This window comes from Diadema setosum, chromosome 15 (genome assembly GCF_964275005.1).
Source record: "Diadema setosum chromosome 15, eeDiaSeto1, whole genome shotgun sequence".
Lineage (NCBI taxonomy): Eukaryota > Metazoa > Echinodermata > Echinoidea > Diadematoida > Diadematidae > Diadema > Diadema setosum.
The window spans coordinates 27,569,988-27,593,312 of NC_092699.1; the positions used below are offsets into that span (position 1 = coordinate 27,569,988).

The 23,325-nt window shown below is 38.7% G+C and overlaps 1 protein-coding gene across 1 annotated transcript; it reads right to left on the reverse strand.

Moving 5' to 3' along the window:
• Nucleotides 1-3,517: 3,517 nt before the first annotated feature.
• Nucleotides 3,518-6,375, reverse strand: LOC140238630 (adenosine receptor A2b-like). Its single transcript, XM_072318530.1, has 2 exons — nucleotides 5,650-6,375; nucleotides 3,518-3,541 (listed from the first exon to the last, which is right to left on the reverse strand). Exons 1-2 carry the CDS (start codon nucleotides 6,373-6,375, stop codon nucleotides 3,518-3,520), a joined length of 750 nt encoding a protein of 249 aa, XP_072174631.1.
• Between the last annotated feature and the right edge of the window lie 16,950 nt (nucleotides 6,376-23,325).

The following is a 23,325-nucleotide window of genomic DNA, read 5'->3' on the forward strand; positions in this document are numbered from 1 at the left end:
ATGTCATATAGTGGTTAATACATAATAAGACTGTCACTATCAACACGATGTTACGATATTTGTGTGGTAATGAACCAACTCGCAGTGATTTCACGAAGATCAAACCATTTGTATATCATGTGTATTTGTAATGTGCATGTATGTGTAAGTGTGTATACTTATACATTTATTCATACATTATACTATAGTTTGTTATTCATTCAAAGTACGTATACTTTATTGTAATATCCAAACATGCCATTTTACTTGTTGTATAAATCGTTATTGTTACCTTTAAAAAGTTTTTGTTTCATTTGGATATGGAAAAATAAATGAAATGAAATGTATAAACCACTTGGACATTGCTATGTTATTGTCACAGAATTTTTTGCCATTGATTTATTTTTCAGAAATGATTGCTGTGATTCAATATGATAATAATCAGTATATCCAGTATACTGATCATATCAATAACAATAATCATGATTTTGATGATGATGATGATAACAATAATAATAATAATAATAATAATAATAATAATAATAATAATAATAATAATGACAATAACAATAATGATAATAATACTAGTGATATTGGATATTTTCTTAAGTTAGGGAAGCCCATATGGTGTTATCAATGTTGACGGAAGGCCCTGCCATTATTGTATGCACAAAAAAGGAATGCAATCAAATTTCGCATTTAGACGTGCTATCGGAGGAGATATTTTCACCGTTAAGTCCACACAGACGGACGAAATTAGAAAAGCGTTACACATTTACGAACTGCTTGCCGTATTTATTCATCTTGCAAAAACAGATTTTCTTACCAATATACACGCCGTGTTCGCTTTTATCTACAGTCGCTCCTCACTTTACGTTCACCCATGATATTGCATGAAGAGATAATAATATTATACAAATAATGCACAATACACAGACCGTTAGTAAAATTTTAGCACCCTACGGAAACTTTGGAACAATTCGAAACACAACGAGGCGAAAGGTAGTTAGTTAGTTAGTTAGTTAGTTTGTTTTTTGATGAACGTTCAAAAGTTACAAGAGTTGATGATTTTACTGCCGCGCGACCAACTGATGTGCATTACTTGTTTTATGAAATGGTGCCATTTTAAATCCGTGGTAGCCATTTTCGCAAGATTCTCAGGGCCATATTCAGCACCAGCTCCAACTGAACCACACACACAAACTATCGCAATGCATTTGTAATAACCAGGCAATGTAACTGAGTGCCAACAAGCGGTGTTACTGTGTTAGAACCGGTCATTATAGTATATTACCTGTCAGTGAAAAGTAAAATCGGGTTTTTAGATGAAATAACTTTCATGGACGGTGATTCTGTTTGCCACGATATGAGCCGTGTTGATCTGTTTAAGGAGCAACAAGAAAGCTATTTTTTTTTTTCTTCACGACAACCTTTTCAGTTTTCATTTTGCCCTTTCGCTCTCAGTGTACGAACGGATTTATCACAAGACGATGATAAGATAAAGAATATTATGTCAATTACACTTGAAATTATTTCATAACAAACCGCTAAACAGTTAGTATCATCCGACACTAAACATTTTGACACTATGTCCCTGTCGCAAAGGGGCTCTTATTTCTGCATCAGAACAATGAGCGGAAATTAGGTTTTGACAAAAGATTCAAGTTAAACTCAATACAAGTAATGCTTTATTTCATATAAAAAACAATACATGATTAGCTTTGCAGTCCATGGACTGAAATCATTGCGCGTGCAATCTAAACTACATAAAGATTGACCATCGATATAAAAATAACAGATGAAAATGAAATAAAATGAAAATACATAACGAAACAAGGGAATACACAATGAGAATATAATTGAGAATATCAAACTCGGATTGAAAATTGAATCAAAGAGGAGACTTACACGATAATAATGCAATTCTGTATGAATTTGATAAGAAATGTTATAAAACTTACTAGGAATTGCATGAGTAGATCTTTTGAAAATAATGTGGTAACGCACTTTTTCCGAAACCAACCGTTTTACATTGTGAGTTATTTGAAAAAAAAAAAAAAAGATTGATGCACAGGTTTTTTTTTTTTTTTTTTTTTTTTTTTTAATTCGTTCAGTTCTTACCCATTCTAATACATATATTGCACGAGCTTTTTCACACAATCTACATAATCTATGCCTATAATGATTTGACACATTTTTTTTTTTGTATATTCTCGCTAAACATTCTACCTGTTTGAAAGTAAGTCCTGGCACACAATATTCCTAAATTGGGCTAATATACCCAGCATAGCCTTGTATGAGATCTGATATCGGCATGTTATATTGTCTTGACCACTCTAAAGAAAAATAAAACTGTCACGTCTTTTAAAAATACATGCAATATGTGTGTCCCATTTCATGTTTGGCTGAATATATACACGAAGTATTTTAAAAGTTTCAACATACGAAATGAAGTATCACCTACGTTCAGTGTTTCAGGCAATCTGACGGGTGCGCGTCACGAGCTCGACACACACGAGTCATACAGCCCACGAGTCATACTTCCTACGAGTCATACTGCCTACGAGTCATACAGCCCACGAGTCATACTGCCCACGAGTCACGCAGCTCATGAGTCTTATGAAATCATCGTTATGGTAGAAATTAAATATGAGAACGCAAAGTGTACAGAGAGTCAGAAATTCCAAAACATATCACCATAAAGCATTATGCTCCTGTGTCCGTTGATATAGTTATTCGAGTATCTGCGCAGCCCCGACTATACAAGAAGTGGCACAACATAAAAAGTGCGCTTAGGTGCCTAGGTTCCCTTCGTGAGGTCTGAAGTAACTCAGAACACTCCGCAGAATTTTACAACAACCTTCGCGTATAAACCGGTCTCTCAAGCAATAAATAACAGGGTTTGCCGCCGAACTGATGATGTAGGCAACGAACATGGCTTCGGTCGTCCAAACGTGCATACTTGTTGTGAAGTTCGTCGTCAGTCGAAGCAGGACGTAAATAATCGAGGGTACCCAAGTCAAGATGAATGTGAAAACAACGATGGAGATCGTTTTCACTGCTCTCAAGCCCTTATCCCCACTTTTAGCTCGATCGATGGCGAGCCTCTGATTAGCGATCGCGCGAGACTGATGGATCGATATCCGCAGTATTTGCGCGTTGGTGGCTATAATCGCCAAGCAAAGACATACGGAAAGTGAGACGATCGTCCATTCCAATGAGATGGTTTCAACACCACCGTAGCTCGATGCGAAACATCGTACGGCAAAGAGCAACTCGTTTCTTGCTACGATGAAAATTGCGCGAATGGTGAACACACAAACCGAGAGAAACCACATGAACATTATGGCGCCGAAGACTCGCCTATTCGTAATTATATCCGGGTATCGTAGTGGTCTTGTAACTGCAATATATCGATCGATTGTCACAGCGACCACGTGTAGGAGGGTTACTGAAGAGAGTATGTTCAACCATATTGAAATAATGGACACTGTAAAAGCGGAACACGACAAGACTTTGGTCAGAAAGTTGAAATAAATCACCGGAGGGAGGCCGACGAGTCCTGTCAAGAAATCAGCGAAAGCAAGACTGGCTAGAAACAGATAGGTAGGTGAGCGCAGCTCGGAGTTCTTCCCCACCATAAGCACCGTCATACCGTTCCCCACAACGATAAACACAAGTGCCGGTAGGGAAAACAGCAGGAGTAAAGTTATGTTGAGTAAACTGATTTGCACAGCTTGGATGCTTGTATTGGATATGTCAGTTGTGTTGGGAAGTGGAGACATTTTCTTTTTTTGAATATCAAGAATACCAAACTGGCTGTGACTGCGGTTCGACCGTTGTGTTTCCAGCTTGCTGACTGCGCTCGATATCTCTCGCAGCCGAGTGGGGGTCGTGTTGACAACCTAGCAAAATCTAGCTCTGATTTCGCCACTCCTGCATTTCGGAGCAATTCATTGCTTAGCTACGCGACACCATTCGTTGACAACATGCATTCGGTCGAGCATCAGATCAACGCATGACAGGCAAGATTTTACACCCCATTTTCTGTGTCGAGGATCCATGTTTGCTCCTCCACTTCCGCAATGTTTGCATTGTCCGTAGCTAGCGTCCTTGCTACCAGTGAAATTGCTTCGTGGACTGCTAGGTGTGCTTAAATGTAGTGACATGTTCTCATCGCCATTGTCAATGCAATGATTGACGTTCAGAAATGATTAGAATTGCATTGGGCCGGCATTCCTAATGCCATTGTGCGTCATTTGTGTGTGAAAAGTTGTGTGTGTGTGTGTGTGTGTGTGTGTGTGTGTGTGTATGCACGCGCTTATGTTTGAGTCGACATCTGTGTATGAGTGCGAGGTCGAGGAAGGGCCGGGGGCTGCAGCTAAAAGCATCATAGATGACATGTCCTGATTTTGTTGTGATAATAATCATTGCTAATAATATTGATGATGGTGATAATAATGATAATAGTAATAATCATTTACAAAGGGCATAATAATCTAAAAGTGTCTCAATGCGCTTTGCATAACTTCCGTCTTTTACATACACATCAGAAATGAAGTAAGTTTTCAACAATATTACAAATTGCTTATTGACCGTTTCAGCAGTATCTGTCTGGCAACCTATTCCACAGAATAGGTGGGCAACGGTAAAAGAACGATCCGGTCTGACCAAACCAAAAGCTCCCATGACAGGGTCAAAGCCTCGCAGTCCAAAAAGCTAAAAGGAACTTTTTGTCACTTTTTTTTTTCTTCATAAAAGATTGAGTAATCACTCCTCCAGCCCCCCCCCCCCCCCCATCATGGCTTACATGATCTTGCCGATTGTCGCCTTTTCTTCATTGCATTAGCATTACTTACTGCGACGGGTTAACGAAAATTTCAGAAAAAACCTCAACTTCGCGCTTGTATAGTATAATGTGTTCATAGATGTGCCTGTAAGACATCCCTTGAATAAAGGTCAAAATCAAATTACAATGATTAGAATGTTTTCCTCCAGGACTCTTCGAAAGACGTGTTGTACGTGTTGCAATCTTAAGAGGCATCGTGGCCTCACCTAATCTACGTCCACGCATTATTTTATGTCACACATTTTATATCACACAAATCGTTATTTCTGGACTATTATTAAACATTGACCAAATTTCCGCATATTACTACACATAGAACATTTTTTTTTGAAGCTTAAGAAAAATTTGTCAATCGCTTTCAAAAGTTGAAAACTTGTGAAGGTTTGGTCAGAGTACTTTGGTCCCATCTCTTTCAGAAGGTAGAGAGAATAACATCACTCGCAGTATTCGTCAATAACAAGTCGGCTGAATGTGTACTTCAAAAAGAAGGAAAGAAATCTTGAGCTAAAAAAAAACCCAACAACAACCTGCGATGAATTTAATGAAAGAAAAGTATAGACTACAATCAGGAAATAACCGATTTGCACATTCAGGAAAGAGTAAGTTGATAATCTTTTTCACTCTTTCTATTTTATCTATAATATAGTTTGAAGAATAATACTGGCCAACGGAATACTGAACCTAGAAAATGTTGAGCGAAAGCGGCGGTCTCTGTAACAGTATACACAAGGATTTATCGCCGAACTCACGATGTACATGACTAACATAGTTTCTGTGATAACAAGGTGCATTGTAGGGGTTATTTTGGTAGTCAACTGCACCAGTACATAGACAAGGGCGGGAAGCCAACAGACGAGGAATATTCCGACAATCAGCGAGATCGTCTTCACGGCTTTCAGTCGGTCATCGTGTGTTTCTCGAGTGACGGAATCGTCGTCGAATGCCAACCTCCGGTCAGCGATGACTCGCGATTGACGAACTGAGATCTGAAGGATGCGGACATTCAAGATGACCAACGCTACGCAAAGGGCGCCGAATAATCCTAGGATCGTCCAGTTGACCATCGCTGACTGTGGGTTCGAATAGCTTCCGCCAACACACCTGACTGAAAACAAGAGTTCATTCTGAGTCACCATGACATAGGCGCGAAGGATAAAGAAGATGGTTGTGACAATCCACATGGAGGCTATCATCCCAAGGGTTCGGTTCGTTGTGACCAAAGCCAGGTAGCGCAGTGGCCTTGAAATCGCTACTACTCGATCGACAGTCACCGCAACAATGTGGAGAAAGGACGCAGTAGACAAAATGTTGAGCCATATAGAGATGAGAGCTACGGTTAGCACTTTACACGGCAGATCAGTCGCGAGAAAGTTGAAATAAATCTGCAGCGGAATCGCCATCAAGCCGGTCAATAAATCCGCCACCGCAAGACTGGCAAGAATGAGGTACGTTGGTGTGTGGAGGGATGGATTGCGGTAGATTGATCTTAAGACAACCGCGTTACCGATCACAATGCCCACCGATGAAGGAATGGCAAGACTCGTCATAATCACCACATTTAGAGGGTTAATTCGCAATACTTGATGCCCTGCAGGAAGTGTGTCTTCCGTAGCATTCATTGCTGCCAACGTTTCTGTTTTCCTTCCTACTCGCGAGACATTAAGCAATGCCGACTGAAGAAAAAAATAATAGTAAATCAGCAATATAGCTATCTACATTTATGGGAGGAGAGTGTTGCTTCTTGCTAGGCGGTACGGCCTCGACTTTTGCCTCTATAGACAGATAGAACAAACTCACTCGAGTTTCATGGTATTGCGCACGATCATCTAATTAAAACCGAGTTTTCAAAGATGACGTCATGTACGGAAGCGTTATTAAAGACGCCATTCTACTCGACGGTATAATGAAATACAGTACAATATGTAATTCATCTTGTCAAGTCGATTTGATGTCAATGTCACGTCGACATTTAAAGATATTTCATCTTAATGTCGACTGATCAACATTTATAATTCAACAAAATGAAACAAATCATCTTGTTAAGTTTACTTCATAATTCTAGAAAAGTGAAAATATATGTAGAATTTTCTTTACATTTTCCATAAATTTTTGTCCATAATGACGTCATGAACTGTAGTAGTCTCCTTGTCCAGCGATAATGGCATCGAAATTTTAAAAAATAACCTTTCAACGGAATGTTCCTTTTTTCAAACTTTCACTGATGAATTCAACTAATATTGCTGTTTTTACTCAATCCACATTTATATTTGGGCTTTGGTTTCCTTTAACGAGACGTTAAGGCGCGTTTCAACACACCATAATACCCCCACACACATGTCACCCTAGGCTTTTATCAACGCTTCTATTCTAAAGAACCATTATTTTGTCAAACACGGTGCCCCATAGAAGACCAAGGTTTGAGAGCTTTTGATGGTTATTGACGACGCTGGTTTAAGCCTGACATAAATCTGAATGCACTGCAAATGCGAGAAAAAGTCACAGACATCGAAATCAGAAGCTATCAATTTGAGAACCGAAACTTATTCTAAAAAAAACATAAAAAGAGAAGAAGAAGAAGAAGAAGAAGAAGAAGAAGAAGAAGAAGAAAGAAAGAATTACAGCCATCCATCCAAAATTAGAAATGCTCAGAAAAGATTGAGATGCATTAAACATAATTTCCTTCTCCGGCAGCACGACTCCTGGAGGACTTTGTGAAAAAAAAAAAAACAGCTTTCACGCCTCCGATCAAATCAGTAGCGCAGTATTGTTGAATCATGATTGACTATTCGTGTTGGAAGTGAAAGCTGTATATTTTGCTGAAGACCTCCAATTGACCACGTCTGCTTTCTCGCACATATCACTCCGCAGTGAGAGACTGCAAGGGCTTTACTTTTCCTCGTAAGAAAAAAAATAAAAAATTAAGTATAAAGAGAAAACCCCTGAATTTTCTAACACGAGCATGTCTCGCACCATGATACATGCACATATGTTTTCAAAGGCATAGTTTACTTTTGGGAGTAGTGATTTAAAAAAAAAAAAGATGTTCGAGATATCACATTTCATGCATATGTTATGTATGTGTATAGGTCACTTTTATCACAAAACATCCTACCATGTAGATTCTTAAAGCCTGAAATATAAGGAGATATCACTATTTTCCCCAATAAACCATAACTATAGATGGTTTAGTATAGAATCATTTCCATATAACCAAAAATAACTATTGTTCACATTTCGTATATCTAACAGCACTTAAAATGAAGTATACTGATTCAAATTTTACCCTGCTTGTTTCTATCCCTAACTCACATTTTAGAACTATTTTGAAGCACTAAAGCTGGGTTTTTGTTTCATCTGCAAATGGTAAATTATGCCTTTAAAGGATGTTGTAAATAATTTATTACTGTTCATAATGATAGCCTTATCGTACGGTCTGCGCATCATTCTTTATTTTTATTTCGTCAGTGCTATAGCATTATCATTGTTATTATGGTACCACCGATTGATACAATTTGCCTGCAAAATCAATCTTACGACTTAAAGTTGGGTTGAAGTGAACCGAAAAAAAAAGCTCAGGCAATAGGCATACCATGTTTTACTGAGAGGAAAACATACCATGTTTTCCTCTCAGTATAGCTAGAAACTCGAAGGCTAACATTATTTCTTCCTTTCTTTTCTCATTTGCGTATATGTGTACTTGTGCATTTTGATGTGTATGTGTCTGTGTGTATGTACGTGTGTGTGTGTACGCATTTATTCATGCGTACGTGTCGACTTTGATTTGTCATTTTGAGCAAGACCTTTACATCATTCACAGCATTTGACCATATTTTATTTTCTAATCAGTGATGATTAACTTTGGAAATTGCAGCTCAAATATGGATGATGCATTACCTTCAACCAAACACCGACTGGTTAGCATCCGTACTAATGGATGATGTAGTGAAATTAAATGACATTTAAACATTGCAGCATATCAGTGATGAAAGATAGGCATCTTCAACCTTATCTACAAACGAAGTAGCTGATGTGGTATAACATTTTACCACTGACTGTATCTAAAAGGGCATGATGAATAGTAGACATCCATCATGTGATTTGAAGTCAGGTGAATGATTCATTTCTCTTTTATTTCCGATATCTTAACTTCAGCACGATTTACATGATTTATCACAAGCCTCGGTTTCTGTTCATGTCTGATTGAACGATTTTATCGCCCTTCTGATAATAATCGTCTCCAATTTAGAAAACAGTAGCCGTCATTTAAATCTCCAACATGTATGATAACCGAAGGCAGTAAGCAAGTTCGTGTTGACACAGTGTGTGGTGATGTTCATAATGTATGTATCTGTGTGTCTGTGGCATGTTTACACTGTTCATACTACAAAAAGGGAGTCATGCGTCGAGTTAGCCCCGAGATACAATCCGCCGCGAGTTACGTGGTGTGTTCATCACTTCACTGTAAATTTGTACATGAGGCAGGTGACTTGAGGTGTGGTTACATTATGAGTGTGTTCGTTTTCAGCCCTGTTTTTTTTTTCCTGCAGCGTTGTAAGATATACTGCGATCGGTGGTGCAACCGTCTCATGGGCTTAGCACAATCGCACCCACCCGCAAGACTGGTCTCTACAGGTCGCTAGGGCATGTTTAAGCGTTGCACAACGCGTAATGATCAGCTCACCCACTGCATCCATCGAGTCGGATAACCCGACAAAGATCGAAGTATCAAGCCAGCGTATTATTTATCATCTGTCGTTATCACATGATTGCAAAGTGAGGAAGAGGGCCTGAGATTTTGCCCACTGTTGATACAGAGTGTGCTCCTGGTATTACACAGTTAAAATGATTTGTACTTCCTTTCTTGAAATAATGAATATCAATTGGTTTTGGAAAGTGGATCGAGCGGCCCGCCCTCGCCCCAAGAATGCTATGTACATATATATATATATATATATATATATATATATATGTATATATATATATATATATATATATATATTTTTTTTTTATTTTTTTTATACATATATATAAATATATATTAAGCGTTAATTTTGGTAGAGCATGGGGGACACTTAGTGGGCGAAATTAAAGACACGTGAAAGAGAGATTGCTACTGAACGTTAAGCATAATTTACTGAAATGTATAATTTCGGGACATTTTTTGGTAATTTTTGTCAAAAAAAGTAACCACACAAAAGGAAATAGCTAAACATACAAACTGAATAAAAAATAGCAGCGAATAAAAACAGTCAGAGACAAGTGCAATTTTAGTGTAAGCGAAGTTGATAGGCCTACTTATTAATCATGGTGTAGTATAATGGTATAATAGATTGCGGTGAATTCTTCTTTTGACAAAATATTGTTGAAAATGATTATAGGCCTATTGGGAGAGTTTCCAGCTACGAGAACAATGAAATAGCAATTTTTACACCACACCATTATGATATGTTCATAAAAATGACAAGAGAGCATATTTTTTTTTCTCCACGACAGATCTGATATTCATTGATTCAGTGATTACATCAAACGCTCAGTATACGTACTATTGAACAATGTTGAATGGCATATTCTACATTTTTCTTCTCGAAAAGAAACGTGTACATCAGCCGAAGTGCATTATTATCACTGGTTGCTATCATTGCTGCGAGCACTTGTTAATTATACGTGAGTACGTGGGACTTCAGTTTTCTAATTGTAGAAGTGCTTTCGCGCACGTGATATTAGTTGGGAAAATCAATTTTTTTTTTTTTTTTTTTTTTTTTTAGGCGCTCCCTGTACAATGTTGAATCATGTCTTATACGCGGGAAAATGATAATTTGCATTCAATACCCTCTCCTCACACTCTAAGGGTAACATAGATTTCTTCTCGTAATCCATGATTATGAATGCTGCATAATTATGTTGTTAAAAACAAAAACAACAACAACAACAACAACAACATGATTATGTATCTCAGATCTCCAGCATAAGACGACGAGGATTCAACTTTATTAATAATAAATAACCATTGTATAGTCGTCAAAATTATGTGCTTCATCCGTTAAGCTATACAAAAGATAAGGAGACATTGGTATCAAAGTAGGAGGCTATTACCAAACCTACCACATATAATTTGTCACTTTTCGTTATTATGAAGGATAGAAATCATAATATATGACAACAGAAATAATCACCAAAGCACAAGAGAACCCAATCATGTCAATAAGACAAATTTCTATTACGTAAGTATATAACTGTCACATTCTACAACGATCACCTCGATATACAGTGTGTAGTGCATGAAATAATAGGGAGCTTTAGATCTTAGACGCGCGGACGTTCAGAGGAAAAAAAAAACAAAAAACATGTTCTGAGCGTGCGCAGAAGCGCGCGTCAAGTCGATCCTATTTTTAGCTTGCGTCGCCTGAGTTTTTCACTACGCGTACTGGGCTATTTTTACGTCCGCACAGTTTGCAACGTAGAGAGCTATTTCATGCACCGATCATATGGGGGCGCGATTTTATTTTTGATACGTTGCGTCCCAGCGTAATCTAAAGCTATTTTTCAACACGACGCAGGGGAGAGGAGAACATCCAGCGCACTCGTCGTCTCAAACGTCCGCGCGTCAAAATCTAAATCTCCCTAATGTCTTTCTCAACGTGGTTTCCTTCTGGTTTCCTTGAACAGTTGAACGACTGATTAAAAACTACAGTACACTACAATCCGTTAAAGATATGACTTCTGTGTGAAACTCCAATCTGTCATGTGCTTCTGTGGTTTTGTCCACAAAATATATTGTTTTTAAGAAAATGTTCGTTTTTTAAGTGATCACCTCAGATAAAACATAATTTCGTCACGTGTTTGTGCCGGGCATTCTTGAGGTATACAGAGTCGTTTGATAGTTCAAAGACGCATAAAAACAATTTCACACAAAATACGTCCTATTGGTTGGCCAGCGTCATAACGAATATACATTCCGCGGATGTCATCACGTACCAGTCGATTGACCGACCATGACGTGTATTTTTGTTCTGCTGTTGTTGTTGTTTCTCGAGTTTCTCGACCTGCCATGCAGAATTCCTTGTTAAGAGTCCACATGTAATAATGTATAATGTGCATAATGTAATATGAAATAAATTCTTGTCATCAGATACAAAAGTGCATGGAAAAAAGTTCTAGAAGTTCATGAAACATAGTATCATAAGGACAACTGGTCAACTGCACATCTCACCTGACAAAATGCATTTTCCTGGTCGATTTTGCAACGTATTAAATACTCAATGTCTGCTAGTGATTATCACAGGGTTCTGTTGTTTTGTTTTCCGTGTTCAGATGGAATATGTACAGTCTTCATGAAAAATACATAAAATATACAGAATGAAGAAACGGGGATTGCTCGTTCAGCTGTCTTTGCAAAATACCACTGTTCTTCCAAAGGGTGCCATATTTACAACATGAATTAATACACTGATATACACAGCACATGAAAACAAATGACTCAGTGCATGAAAAAAGAATAATGTCTCAAGACATAAATTGACATCATAGCAGAATGCAGCAGATCTTTAACGCCCAATGTCGCGACGACACAAAATTTTTAGAACTTCATTGCGAAAGCGCCCGTTCACAAGTAGATAGACGAATATGTTGACGATGTGATTCACACTGCGCACATAGGTCAAAGTCTTCACCGTCCACTCACCACTCGGACGTTCCTGTAGTGCCGTGATGAACTCGCTGGAAAAGTTCTCAAGGGTGACGAGAGGGAGCGTGGTCATGAAGAAGATGACGGTAACGACAAGGAGCATCGCTGTCATTGCATCTACGCGACGACGAGATCGAATTTGGCGCCATTCCGATCCCCGTCTGCGAAAAACTGACAGCCTTGCCCATCTCCGTTCGTCCGCGTCTCGGGTCAGCCGCCTGCTGGGGAAATCATGGATACCTTTTGGCTGGGACGATTGCGCTTCTGCTGATGATTTTGAGGTGGAACTCGTGTCTAACTCTGCTCCGACAGAATCGCTAAGTATTGAAGTACTAGCAACATCTCTGTCCTCGTGTGCACTGCACATTCCTCCTGGAAGAACGTCTCCCCTGGCGCCCTTGTCGTACGGACCACGTTGACTGTTGTCTGATGGCGGAATCATTGTCTCGCCCTGGTTTAGATTTACTTTCTTCGCTTGGAGACTGTATCCCTTATCATTGGTGTAAGATTTGCTGCATTGGCTGAATTGCTGGAGACATTTGCCGGATTGGCCTGTCTTACTGGTATCACATGACTCAGATCGCTCGTCCAGAGCAAGCCTACATGAGCTTTCCACGATCACGGTCTGCTGACCAAGAGTCTCTTCCACTTCAGGCAGGGGAGAATTCTCTAAAACGTTAACCCTACCTTTCTTCAAACTCTGATGCATCGATTGCCACATCCCTTGCTGTCTTAGCCTGGAACTTCCTTCGAGGGTAGAGCCCGTCAGGCGCCCGTCTACGCTCGAAATCGGAGCCCTGAGGCTCGTCGTAGGCATATCTGAAACTGTCGTGATTCGCCTACTGTCATTCATGACGCGACTTTGCTGTTTGATTTTAATATAGATTTTGGAGTAAAGACCAAGACACAAGAATGTCGCCACCAAAAGCAGGATGTCTATGTGAATTCCGGCGAACCTGCCCAGCCATTTCGGTCCCGTGTATGCGCAGATTCTTGTTTCGCCAACATTGATGACATCGGCATATGTAACGTAGTAGACCTGAGACAATGCCGCATAAACTACGCAGCAAGTGATAATGACGGCACTTCGTTTAGACGTAATTCTGATGTCGTAAGGTCTGCATACGACGACGTACCTATCGCAAGCAGTTAAAGCCGTGAGTACGGCGGCGGCAACAGCGCTTGTCCTCCGAATGAACTGGAAGAACTTACAGACAAATAGCGTCCTGACTCTCAAATCCACTGTCCAGATGATAACGTAAACCATGAGTAAGGATGCGAGGAAGTCCACCGCTGCTAGAGAAATGACGCAGTAATCCGTCGATATCTTACGAGTCTTTTTGAGGAACACCAGTATGATGAGTGTGTTTCCACATAACCCGACACTTGAGAGCATCGACAGAATAACGACATCAGAAGTCACCGATGGAGCCATTGTCACCACATTAGGTCACTGTTTTAACACAGGCGTTAATGAGTAATATTGATGCTCTTTTTTAAGTGCTTGAGCTACGTGTTTATCGGGTATACATGAATTCAGTGTATCAATGTGGACAACTTGCAGCGTTCAGGACAAAACTAGCTCGTCAGAGATATATCAAGATTTCAACTGGCGCCGTTGGAAAACGTCAAGAAAATACTCCGCCATGTGAGTAGGGGTGCTTCATATTCGATACGTCAGCGTTCCATGAAGCGTCTGGGTAATCGACTGTAACAAAGGATGAATATCGCGAATTGTAAAAGTACATTGCTCTCTCTGTAATTGCCTTCGTTCGGAACGAATCAGAGAATCATTTGCATCACATGATCAAACCACTAGTACGACGCGGCAATCACGTTGTGAAAGAGTGCGGGGGAAAAAACCCTCCCACTCCCAAGCAGATGGTAATCGTCATTATCTTTATATCTCACAAAACTAAGCTCAGCGTGTGTAACTGCCTAGTAAGAAAGCTAAATGCTCCGTTACTGGTCCAATTTGTTTGTTGAACTGTTATTCCTCGGAAGAATATGGGAAGAATGACTTACGCTCGTCCATTTTAGCTGCTGTTCACACCATCACTTAAAGTGATAGTTCATGATTTTCAACTGATGAAAGTGATGTAAGAGATGGGTGGTAGTATTACAGGTCTAAGGAGAGTTAGATTTAGTGCAACATATTTTCCCCCTCCAAATCATTTTCGTTCTTTAGTTCTACACGGAATTCAGTACAGGTTAATTCAATTCAAATCAGGTCTTACAGAATTCATCGCCTTACGACTAATAACGACAATTGATGGGGTCTCCTGCATTATATAAACATTTGTAAATTAATGTTTTCATACAATTTTGGTAAATTCAGTGTTAAGTGAAGACAACGAAAGAGACCATTGAAACGATACCGAATTGACAAACACACACACACACACGCGCGCACACACTCTTACACACTCATACATTTGATTATGATTATGAATTTGTGTGCCCAGAGCACAATGGCATAGTTTGTATTCATATGATCACGTTGTATTTATGATTGTAAATGATTGTTTTTTTCTTTATGGAGAATAAAAAATAGATGAAATAAAATGAAAATTAAGATTTTATGCTTCTGTGCGGTCTAGAATAGACTGAACGATTTCACGCACCATGTGAATCACAAGCGATACCATGCAATGACGAATCACCACTTAGGATAAATTGTACAGAATGCCAATTCCGGAGAATATGACACCCCCCCCCCCCCCCCAAAAAAAAAAAAAAAAAAAAAAAAAAGCGCCTTTGTTCATTTGTTACGTCTTTCCTCGTTGCCACAAGCAAATCTAAGTTGATTTGTATTAACCAGAGAAATGACAGCATTATAACCAGAGGTAAATTGACAGCAGTGTCGCCAATGCCGTAGTTTATCTGCCATGGTGATATGGACGCTGTTAAACCGGTCTTTGGAGAAATTATGTTTTGATAAAGTGCAGCACCGAGATCTGGTCCGTCTTATTAATGTAGTGCGTCGTTGGGATTCCAAATTACCCACAAATCAGCTTATTGGCTGGTAAAATTGTGAAACAAAGCGTAAATCGTAATCACATAAGCACTGAATATGAGATAGAAACTTTAACAGGCCGCGATGCAATTCCCTGCGGAATCGGTCCATGCGATATATGATGAGTGTCATGTATTCATAAATTGCAATGCATTTTTCTTAAACGTGTGTGTGTGTGTGTGTGTGTGTTTTCATGTGCTTGTTAATGCTCTCATATAGTATCTGACAGTATTGAATCTTGTAACTTGCGGTTTGTCATGCCTCCACTCGATGTAGGGCCCATAATCCCCTCGATGTTCAATTAAGCAAGCAATTTTGGCTGTTTAGTTTGTGTTTAGTAAAGTAAGCAATTACTGGCAATAACATATTGGGCATTATTTTTTTTTTTTTTCTGTTTGTTTCTCGATCATACTGTAGAGCGTGTTTATACCCAATTTTTGTGCAATGTTTGCCGATCAAAAAAAAAAAAAAAAAAACCGTTTGCATGGTCGATGGTGACAGAGCGATAAATACGTACTTGTAGTGCATGGGCCTGATTACATGATCCTTGCTGGTATTTCAACAAATTTCATTTATCTATTCGTGATACTGATGACTCCCCAATCATATCCAACATTTTTTTCTTCTGTATTTGTCTTAAGATTTACAAAATTGTATCACTGTTCATACATTTTTTTTTAGATTGAATTGTTGTGCTACTATGTGTATTCAAGTGTTGTAATAATAATGTGATAGACATGAAATAAAACGAAATGAAATGAAATCATGAAGGAGCTCGAATCGTCATCTTTTTCATATTTTTTTCTAATACCCATTCATATTAGCCGTTACATCATGATAGACGATCCAGATTACCCCCTTCCTCTCTGCGGCAAACGTATCACATAAGATCACTTGTCACCAGCAGAATATCCTCCCTGAGGAGATATCCAGTGTCATCATGGGATGATCTTCCATTAAGATGATCTCAGAAATTTGTGTGATTATTGTTAGTTAAAGGTTAGAACTTAGTCAGCATTTGTCGTATTTGGACTGGTCGAAAGGCTGAGTATCAAAAGACAGAAATTAGTAACAACAAAGAAAGAAAGAAAGAAAGAAAGAAAGAAAGAAACAAACGGACATACTGACATGTTTTCGCTGCAGACACGCGCGTGTAAACAGGGGGACAGGGTTTCTATGACAAAGTGTGGTCAGGAAAACGTTGCATCAGAAAGGTTGACATTACTTCAAGCCATGTCATTGAAGTAGAAGGAATACACTGAATGTCATTCGTGAGACAGTGGCAAACAGTCCATTTCCTGTCATCCCACAGAATACATTCTGGAACCTTCAATTCATATACTTCCTTGTGTTATTCGCTTGCCCAAGGTGTTTTGTAACGTACCTGCTTTGTCTCAACTTATTATGCACAGTTGGATAATTTCTTTTCTAAATGAGCCCTTCTCTGCTTGAAATTCGATTAACTTCACTGTCCTTCGCAAAACAAACAAGCAAGTAAAAAAAACCCCAAACAAACAGCTTATCAAGATATATCTAGGTACTTACGAATTATTCTGCAAATTATTCAGTTGAAACCGCTAGCCACGATAACGATGATATGTTACTTTTAAGAAAAATATAAAAAAAGATAAAATTTTTGTCTTACATCTTATGAAAAGCGTATATAGTGTTTATTACCTTGCCGTGTTATCGCCCTTCTCCAACTATCTATCCGTATCATTGTCTTTTACCGGATGAAACTACATTAGAATGCAGCAAATCCTACGAACAACGCCGCAGTGGTCGGCAGAGCTAATTTCTTCCGGGAAGGGGGGGGGGGGGGGTGTGGGTAAGGGCACTGGCTAGACTAACGAACACTGCAATAATCACATCACCACGCTAAGCATAATCAGGCATAATCAAAATGAGCTTAACATCGAAAATTCTTCAGCTCGATCTGACAAGTGTGATTCTTTTCGCTAATTTGTGGTACGTGTACAAACCGAATCCTTTCATGATTGGCACTTACCACCGGAGCTGATGTGCATTCTTCTCAGAATTCGAGTCGAAGAACTTTCCCTTGTCATTTTATGCATGGGTGATCGATTGTTCAGACCGAAAATCTTGCATTACTATCTAAAAGTCGAGTGTTTAGATTAACTAATCATTTTGCTATATGAGAAATAGCAGCATCAACATGATCATCAACAGAACAATCCGGTTCTAAATTTCTACCATACAATTTCTTAACTTATATATTTTGCCTGCTTTATTTCGAAGAAGCATGTCAAAAGGGTGTTGCGCATTGATATACATATATACACATTTTGCCTGCTTTTATTTAGAACACACTTCGAACGTGTAAAAAACAGCGTGACGTGTACATAAAAATATACACTTTTGGAGAAGAAAAGGGCTGTAAAGTTAGGATGTGGTTGAAGATGAGGGGTTTCAATCATTCATAACAAAGATATTATTATAGGGAGCTTTCGATTTTCGTGACGCGGACGTTTAGAGGAAATAAGAAACTTTTCTGCGCATGCGCGAAATTGCTTATAAAAATGGACCTCGCGTCGTGTGAGTTTGCACGGTCTGTTCTGGGCTATTCTTGCGTCCGCTCAAAGTCACACCGCAGAGAGATGCTTCATGCAATGATCCTATGGGGCGCCATTGCATGGGATGGGCTGCATCCTCGCGTAATCTAATGATACTTTGCGACACGACGCAGTGAGAGAGGAGAACGGTCAACGCAATCGTCATCTTAAACGTACGTTTCGCAAATCTGAAGCTCCCCATTGATTTTTCGCGATACCTTCATAGTATTCAAATGCAAAGTCATTTAAGACGCATGTCCATGGTTGGATTATAGCACAAAATGCGATAAATGTCAGCAACAAATGCTTCTACTCTTATATAAACGATTCCTCCTAACATTTACAGCAGATGAAGGTTTGACCACCGCATAAAGTTTTATTCAAGAGGAATACAAGTAGAAAGGAGAGGAAATGAAGATCAACTTGACAACCGGTAAGCCTTGATGTGTCTGTGTGTAACGGTAGCATTTATGACGTGGGTCATCGTTCTGATCATATCCTTTTCCTAAAATGAAAGTCATCGAGCAAGTCTCCCCTTTATTGAAACTGCGTCACGCGCAGTTACCTATAGCAACCTCAAGTTTTACGGGCCCCAGCCTGCCAGAACTACCGATATCATGCCTCTGGTTCTATCACGTTTGATGAGTGAATTGATGACCGGGAAAGGCTTTGATTGTTCTTTTTTTTTTTTTCAAGTGCAGATTTATATCTCTTTTGATGTAAATGTAAACTCGATGAATTATGAATTTACAAATGTATCATTCCAAGTTCGATTCCTGCCACAAGCGATTATTTCTTCGAACAAGTCCCACGATGTCCCCCTCGACCCAGGTGTGAAAATGGTTACCTGGCAACGCTAGGGTAAAAACGATGGCAGGATCCTCTTGAACATGTTGAAGAGCTGTGCAGAGAATACCCTATGGGTAAAAAAAGAAACGAAAAGAAGAAGAAAGAAAGTGTGTGTGTGTGCGCGCGCGCGTGCGTGTGTGTGTATGTTATGTGCAAAGCCGCCGTGCGAATGAACTTTTCCGAGTAACAACAGCGTGAATATGATAATTACACCCTGGGCGACTATCGCTGTCATGGCTACATTAATTTTTCACTTACATGACGACCGATCTGCATTCTCTATATCTATTTATACCAGTATTTATATGCTTCCATAATCCAAGCACAGTTCAAGCTTATATTTTTGTTGCCAGTTTTCGATTGTCATGTATGTACTTGATGACACCTTACTTTTCCTGCCTTGAATAATTTCGTGATGATGTTCTAAGTATATATGACAAGTATTACACACAGAAAGTGCAAAAACAGTGTCTTCTTTCCACAACTGCAGGAACATCTCTGTCGGGTAAAGTGGAGGCCACTATGTGAGGAAAAATAGATCACCATGCAGCCAGTGAATACTTACGCCATTTTAGATGCAAATGCCTTTATGTACAATTTCAATTTCAATTTATTTTCATATTTCTCGATGGAAAAAAAATACATCAAATATAACAAAATTAAACGATACATAATATCCAGCTGGGAGGCATAACAGAGTATTGCAAACATAATTATAGAACATAGTGGTCGATCTATAAAAGTTGGAATCTGAGAATGAATGCTAAAGAAATAAGATCTAGTTCCTAATGTGCATTATTCATGCTTGTTTGTTTGTTTGGATTGACTTCATTTTCTTAGACATAATTTCATACCTAAATCATTTTTTGTTGTAAAATCACAGAAAACACCAATATATAGCACACACTGAAGTGAACAGGAAAGCATACATTATCCCTGCACGCGTCCCTGAAGTGGCTATAGCTTAGGCACTAGCAACCAATGTATCTGTACTCATCTATCACAGTCCAAGACGGGTGCCTTTTTGAATTGCGAAACACATTTCAACGGCATACTTAACATGTTAAGACAAAAACGCATCATGTCCAAGACGCAATCTTTGTAAATACGCCTGTTAAAGACTCACCTGTAGATATGATTTATTCGTATCCAAAGTACGTATCCCTTTGTCATTATAGTCAAGACCTCAGACTTGCCCTGCACGAAGAGCGACCATTAAACTATCAATTTTTCCCTTCCGCACCACACCATGGTATCTCTCGCTTTCTTCCTCTTTCAGTACTGGTTGAGGTGGGAATTCATGTTTTGAACATTCCTAAGTGAGATAATGAAAAGCCTCTTATGAAATATGAAAGAGCATGTAATTTTAAGAAGGATTCAACGTTTATTTGATGAAAATTGGTTTTCAAATGGCTGAGATAGCCAAAAAAGTGCTGATAATAAAAGGCGACATGCCACAACTTTATTAGGATCTCTTTGTTTCACCTTGTTTTTGGATATCTCAGCCATTTCAGAACCGATTTTCATCGAACAAACTTTTGATACCCCCTAGAACTGCATGCTCTTTGACATCTCATGGAGTGGTTTCTGAATATCTCGCAAAACGTTAAAAGCTAAATCTACACCTCGACCAGAACTGTACACACCCTTTATCTGTGATGACAACATCTCGGGACATCACTTCATTTTGATCTTCTTCCTGTTTTTTCGGAGGTAACGTGAAAGTTGTTTTCTGGGTTAGAAAAATTTAAAAAGGAAGGGAAGCGTTCTCCATTTTCTGTTCTTTAAACAATTAAATGTGGGAATGGGTACATTGCAGCTGTTACTTTTTACCATTATTATTCTTTTTTGTTGAGCCAACAATCTTGCTTGTCTTACTAGCAATACGTATTAGGATTTCTCACTATAATCATTTTTTGATATCATGAACGTAATGCAGGAAGTAACAATAGTACACCAAAGCGGACTTTAACATCTACACAAACACACATGCACATACACTAACAATAATTTGCCAAATGATGGTAGATTACTGATAAATTCACATTCGATCAATTCATGTTTCTAAATTGTTATACTGAAACTGTTTATTTCTCGAGTATTTGATGTCAGCAATTTGACTACACATTTTTAAACTAATACCGAAACCTATAGACAAAGGCATGTCCACTGCTATCTATTCACACGTCATTCTCTGACAAATTCTCGACTGTGATTAAGTCCTACTCATTAATCAATCAGTGACCGGATATTGCACAACCCATAAACACCATTTTCAAGTTGTTTTAAATGAGGTCATCATGAAATAACGGTTCGAATAACGATAATGTACAGTATATTCATTAATCATGTTTTGAGTGATCCATGTACTACGAGCTTAGATTTTTAATGGACCATGCACTTTTTTCCATACCTACTTTATTGTTATCTTTCAAAGCATACACGTGTTCTTAGCTATACTACATACATCATAACATACTATGCGATTCACTTTTCGTTTTGTACTTTTGTTTTCCTTGATTGAAATTAATCAACTATGTGATTGTTTTTCGCATGATTTATATCATATTACATTTTGTTTCACTTCTTGTTCGATGGAAAAATAAACAGAACTGAACTGAAGTGAAACAGAAAAAAAAATGAATCGTTTAAATGATACTGCACTAGCTATAAAAAGAAAAATGTTTGAAGATACTATTAAAATGATCGCAAAATATGTTTTGGTAATTTTGTTTCTTTTTCAGCTTCAATCTGAAAGTATCTCAAGTTGATGAAAATGGATATATTGGGGTTTGCGTTTAAATTCTTCATATGAATAGATATATTTATTCATATACCCCCATTTCTGTATAGGACATCACTCTCCCGACCCTATACAAAGAGGTATGCTGCAACTGACTATCAGCAATAATATTATTAATTCCAAACAGAAGAAATTGGGGATATATTCAAGTATGATGTTATTACTGAACGCTGTCTTCAGAGACGAAAGATTCACAGACCCCGCAGGAGATAAGACGCGCCCATATAAGCACATTGGGTGCGGCGTCCTAGCTTATAATTATACTCTTCCAAACACTTTACAAAATCTTGGCCCCGTTTCATAAAACTTGTCATCAGTGACAAGTTGTCATAGATGTGATAAGCTACTGAAATCCTTGCATCTAATTGGCTGAGAGCAAATTTGTCATAGAAATGTGACAGTTGTCACTGATAACAAGTTTTGTGAAACGGGCCCTAAAATGACATTCACTGTTAGTGCACCCCATTGACCATGGCGCACCAACTGGCCACCCTAGTGCGTTGCATGGACTCAGCAGCTGCTGTGTACAAGTATTACTGAATCCAGCGTGACAGGAACAATACGTTTTTACTGCAAAGCAATTTCAACACACCATTAGCATCGGGGGCACTATAGGTGGCAGAGTGAATAAGACTCTTGACTCTCAAACGGAGAACCCGACTTCGAATCCAATCCAGTGCTTACATCCAGGACAAGAGGTTTCTCCTCATTACAGTGCACTCCCGTTGGAAGTAAAAATTCGGAACGTAACATTATCCGCTCTATGTTTTGTTTTGTTTTTTTCATTTATTTGTTCGGTTATAACGAAATTTCGATATAACGAAAGAAAACTTCCGGTCCCGAGGACTTCGCTATAACGGGAGTCCACTGTATGTCCCTTTCGACACAGGTGTATGAATGGGTACCTGGCAACGCTATGGTGAGAGTAATGGCAGGGCCATCTCATAGAAGAATGTCAACACTGAAGAGACTGCCCTTGATTGAGAATACCAAGGTAACTACTATAATGTATTTGCCTCGATTCTTTACGTGATGTGTTTTGAAATCCACAAAAGGTAAATGAAAAAGCCAGCACTCTGAACAAACAAAGATAAGTAATCTATATCATTACTTACGCTGGGCAGACTTATTGGCCCGAATTCACGAAGGTGGTACAATTGGGAACCACGGTTTAAAACATGGACAATTTGTATGGAGCGCCAAGTGTCGCATGGCCCATTACGAAATCTGTCATTTCGTCGACGAAATGTTGTCATTTAGTTACGAAATGATCACTATCATTAAACATATTCCACAAACACTTATCAACTGAACGTATCTAAAAGGGCAAAGGCAAGTACTAGTACTTGATGCTAAGAAAGAAGCACAGTACATTACAAATGAAACTACTGAGGCGAAGCGAAACCTCTAGGCATTTCACATTCTATGTATTATGTTGTATTATTAAGGTATTATTATAAAACGTACATTACTATATTTTAGGCTTCTATAATCCACATTGGTTGATGCTATTGTATTTTGGCATTTGTTTGGTTACATATTTACAACTGTTTCAAGTAACCCTCCAACTGA

Bases quoted from the DNA above. Each gene is read 5' to 3' on its own strand.
- LOC140238630 (XM_072318530.1), bottom strand. From the start codon at position 6,375: ATGACGAGTCTTGCCATTCCTTCATCGGTGGGCATTGTGATCGGTAAC. The intron at 3,542-5,649 runs GTGCAGTTGACT...ATTTCTTGACAG, and splicing joins CCGCCCTTGTCTATGTACTG to GACTCGTCGGCCTCCCTCCG.